The sequence below is a fragment of the Salmo trutta genome, unplaced genomic scaffold (assembly GCF_901001165.1).
Source record: "Salmo trutta unplaced genomic scaffold, fSalTru1.1, whole genome shotgun sequence".
In the NCBI taxonomy this organism is placed as follows: Eukaryota; Metazoa; Chordata; class Actinopteri; order Salmoniformes; family Salmonidae; genus Salmo; species Salmo trutta.
In genome coordinates, this window is record NW_021823023.1 from 7410 (window position 1) to 12500 (window position 5091).

Genomic DNA, 5091 nt, shown 5'->3' on the forward strand with positions numbered 1-5091 from the left:
TAACCTGTACCCCCGCACATTGACTCGGTACCGGTACCCCCTGTATATAGCCTCGTTACTAACCTGTACCCCCCGCACATTGACTCGGTACCGGTACCCCTGTATATAACCTCATTACTAACCTGTACCCCGCACATTGACCTCGTACCGGTACCCCCTGTATATAGCCTCATTACTAACCTGTACCCCCGCACATTGACTCGGTACCGGTACCCCCTGTATATAGCCTCGTTACTAACCTGTACCCCCGCACATTGACTCGGTACCGGTACCCCCTGTATATAACCTCATTACTAACCTGTACCCCCGCACATTGACTCGGTACCGGTACCCCCTGTATATAGCCTCATTACTAACCTGTACCGAGTTCCGGTACCCCCTGGATATAGCCTCGTAATTGTTACTTTATTGTGTTGCTTTTTTTTACTACTTTAGTTTGTTTCGTAAATATTTTCTTAAACATTATTTTCTTAAAACTGCATTGTTGGTTAGGGGCTTGTAAGTTAGTATTTCACGGTAAGGTCTACACATGTTGTATTCGGCTCATGTGACAAATACAATTTGATTTGACATGAACGGTGTTCCCCGCAGGCGTCCGCCCCTCCCCTTAGCCCGTAAAACAAGGGGGGAAGAGGGGGAGGAGAAGAGGGGGAGAGAGGGATGAGGAGAGTCAGTCAGTGTTTAGAGTGTAAACTTACAAAGTAGATCAGATCGAGGCAAGGAATGAACACTTGCTCAAATGTTTTCATAAATAGCCTTGTGTTTTTAATCTTCTGGGGAATACCACTGTGAGACCTGTATTTTATCGGATTTTCCACGTCATCTAAACCTTTCATGGACTGTTTTTTAATGAAACTTTAGTCGTCATCAGAACGCACATCTGATGGCTCTGTCTCCTTACCAAACGGATCTTAGCCTATAGGTCCTAATGCGTCAAATCAGGATCTTAGCCTATAGGTCCTAATGCGTCAAATCAGGATTTCTTCCTATTACACATTTTACGCACGACTGGGAATTAGGATTAGGCGTTCCTAACAGAGTTTAGACAAAGCTACAAGTCAATAAAGTCATGGGGACAATGCGCAGGACACCTTATCTCCACGGAATCGGATATTGACTGTTGGTAGTCTCGGCATCGTCATCTCTGTGAACCCAGTCTGGACCCCGCAGCGGATTACAGAGGTTGTTTTTTGATCCGTCTTTTTCACAGAGGGGCGCTTCTTTCCCGTTTGGGTGTTTGTTGGCGGTGATGGTGGCACAAGGGGTCATGGAGACAAGGACTAGCCGGAGACCGTGCAGCAGCGCCCAGCAACACTTACTGCTGGCGGTCGCTCTCATCGCATGCAGCTCGCAACTACTGGTGGACGCCAACTCCTGGTTGTAAGTTGAACTTTTTCATGTCAAGTTAACTCTGTACAGTTTCTATATCGGTGCGTACTTATTAGTTCATGCGCAATTGATTCATTAATTGACAGATGTTGGGTTTTGTGATTGGGGTTTGAGAGAGCGTCTTGTGTTGTGGTGCCGTGTGTTCTGTTGTGTCGTGGAGGAGACCAGTGGGAGAACAAATGTGGTGACTTTGTCACAATATTTACCCATGCTACGCACAAATGGCCAAGCTGTTTGTGGAATGGGGGGAAACAGGGGAACTCCACAGAGTGGAACACCGCATCTTGACCTTGTGCGGAGAGCTTGCTGCCAAACGTTCCACTCTGATGGAGAACATTCCAATCATGTTCCTCATCATCTGACATCGATACAGCACATCATTATTTCATTATTTCATTCGATATGTACCTGTCTTTATTTCCACACTAGAATAGACTATATATGTTTTCCTTTAAATGTATTATTTTCGTATTTAATTAATGCACATTTGCCATTATTGCCAATTGTATCGCTTTATATGACATATTGAAACGGCGAGTCTTTGACTGAAGCTCTATAGGCTAAAATACTTGCTATTTACGCCTCATCCAGACACTATAATAAACGTTTATTATCTCAACACTGTATATAACTACCAACCTCCTATTTCCCATCCGTGCATGCAGGTCGTTAGCGATGAACCCTATCCAGAGACCGGAGATGTACATCATCGGGGCGCAGCCTCTGTGCAGCCAGCTGACGGGCCTCTCCCAGGGCCAGAGGAAGCTCTGCCAGCTCTACCAGGACCACATGGTCTACATAGGCGAGGGCGCCAAGACGGGCATCAATGAGTGTCAATACCAGTTCAGACAGCGGCGGTGGAACTGTAGCACGGTGGATAATGCATCCGTGTTCGGACGCGTCATGCAGATAGGTAAGCAAGTCACGTGGTGGGATTGGGATATAGGCTCTGGTTCAGCGCGTTAGTGACCATTTATTTCACCAACGGTTAGTTAAGGAACGCGCACCAATGCGCTGGACCAGAGCTAATGAGTGATAGGCCGGTGGCGGTAGATGATGAAACATGTTTACATTTCGAATTCCCAGTGTAAACTTAGAATTAGTGCACTTTAGATGCAACGCTGATAACTGTATCTGTACTCTTCAATGTGCTTTTGTATCAGTTCAACTATTAGATAGGGGACCTTTTAACAAACTTGATGTTTCCAAATAAAAATTCGTTGCGCTTAATTGTCAGTCAGACTTTTCTCGACAATTGAGTGTTAGTTCCGTTTTGTAGTTAGATGAGGTGTAGGCTAGAGATGGCTTGTCCAATACCCCATAGCTTCTCTATTCTCCCTCTGATGCAGGATCCCCCTCCGACGGCCAGTCAGGCAGGCCGACCGATCCCCTCCCTCTCCCCTCTTCCTCGCCGTTCCCAAAACAGCAAAGGAGTTGTTTGCAGTCAATCGCGAGGGTTTTATTGAGGTGTTAGCCAGCTATTGTCCACGGCGTCCTTTTGAAATGCAGTCATGGGGTGACACGGACTCGGCAGATCCGGCCTGCTATTTCAACTATCGGTTCTATGGGCCAATAAAAGTCCTGGTCTTTATCGGGAGCTCGGGCTCCTGCCTCCTGGCTCACATTTAACCAACACATTCTGTTAAGAGAACACATAATTACAACTTTTTGACTTTTCTGTTATAACAGTGCCAGGAATCAGGATAGCCAGTCTTAAATGCGGAGTTGCGCTTTACATGGAATATAAAACAAACTGTTTATCTTACTGACAGACGGGCATTGGAATTGTAAACTGATGCCCTCTTTCTTGGTTGGCCGAAGTGGCATTCGCCGGCGAATTACTTCCAAAGATATGTCAACATAGGCTATGACTATATATTCTTTTGTATATCAAACTCATGAATTATTTAAGAATTTCCAAATCATAAACGTCAACAGAATATATTTTTAATTGTTTACGTTCCCCAAAACACATTTGGAGAGAGAGTGCCAGCTGCCAAGGTTACGTTTATTTGCTTGTATAGAGAGTCCTAGCCTTCCAAGGCTACGATGCTGAAGTATTTCAAACCTTGAGATCTGCATTCCAGATGGTATATCCATCCAGTGGAAAACCTGTCAGGTAACACCCAATGATTTATATATACACTAGATGTCAGATAGGGGGCGTTGTATTAAAGCCGCAGTGCCTCCATCTTGGAACTCCCGCACAGTTGTTACATTTTTGGGGGGAATCTATAGAAATTAATTTATTAATGTATACATTCGTTTTTTATCTATAATCTATTCTTTTACAGACACATTAAAGCACACTTGTAAATTATATTATGTGAGCTGAACATACAAAAAAAAAAATATATATATATATATATATTTTTTTTAATATATATATTATTATTTTATATATTTTTATATATATATATTAAAGTATATATTTTAAAGTATAATTTTTATGGAGATACTAATGTTACCTAAATACATGTAATTTTGTCCTTAAAATGTTTTATTAGAATACTGTAGAATTCCATTCATTCTTATGGAGGACTGATCCTACTGGGGAGTGGCAATATGGCTGACCGGTGGCTTCAAAGCCTCTCAATGGCCAATACATAACATCGACAATCCAGGGTTAATATACATCATTGGTAACACCTGCACAGCAGATGGGGGGAGAGAGAGAGAGATTTTCCTATGCCAATAAGCCCTTTGAATTGAATTGAGAGAGACAGAGAGAGAGAGAGAGAGAGAGAGAGAGAGAGAGAGAGAGAGGGAGAAAGAGTGTGATAGAGAGAGAGAGAGACCCCACAGAAACAGACCCCACAGAGCCCCAGGACAGCAACACAATTAGACCCAACCAAATCATGAGAAAACAAAAAGATAATTACTTGACACATTGGAAAGAATTAACAAAAAAACAGAGCAAACTAGAATGCTATTTGTCCCTAAACAGAGAGTACAGAGTGGCAGAATACCTGACCACTGTGACTGACCCAAACTTAAGGAAAGCTTTGACTATGTACACACTCAGTGAGCATAGCCTTGCTATTGAGAAAGGTCGCCGTAGGCAGACCTGGCTCTCAAGAGAAGACAGGCTATGTGCCCACTGCCCACAAAATGAGTTGTAAACTGAGCTACACTTCCTAACCTCCTGCCAAATGTATGACCATATTAGAGACACATATTTCCCTCAGATTACACAGATCCACAAAGATTTCGAAAACAAACCCGATTTTGATAAAGTCCCATATCTACTGGGTGAAATACCATAGTGTGACATCACAGCAGCAAGATGTGTGACCTGTTGCCACAAGAAAAGGTCAACCAGGGAAGAACAGACACCATTGTAAATACAACCCATATTTATGTTTATATATTTTTCCTTTTGTACTTTAACCGTTTGCACATCGTTACAACACTGTAGATATACATAATATGACATTTGTAATGTCTTTCTTTTTTTGGAACTTCTGTGAGTGTAATGTTTACTGTCACGGTTGTCGTAGGAAGGAGCGGACCAAAGTGCAGCGTGATTATCGTTCCACATTTTATTGAACTGTGAAACTATGCAATACATTTAAATAAACTGAATAACAAAACAACAAAACTGTGACGCAGAGGTGAAACATACACTAACTCAAAGACAATCTCCCACAAACCCAGGTGGAAAAAAACTCTACTTAAGTATGATCTCCAATTAGAGACAAT

The 5091-nt window shown here is 42.6% G+C and overlaps 1 protein-coding gene across 1 annotated transcript in view; it reads left to right on the forward strand.

Annotated features, from left to right (window-relative positions):
• The first annotated feature begins 590 nt into the window (after positions 1-590).
• Positions 591-5091, forward strand: part of LOC115188256 (protein Wnt-5b) — a 31409-nt gene continuing 26908 nt past the window's right edge. The window contains exons 1-2 of the mRNA XM_029747104.1: positions 591-1380; positions 2055-2302. Coding sequence (XP_029602964.1) covers positions 1250-1380; positions 2055-2302 — 379 coding nt within the window. The 5' untranslated portion in view covers positions 591-1249. The remainder of the gene's footprint in view (positions 1381-2054; positions 2303-5091) is intronic.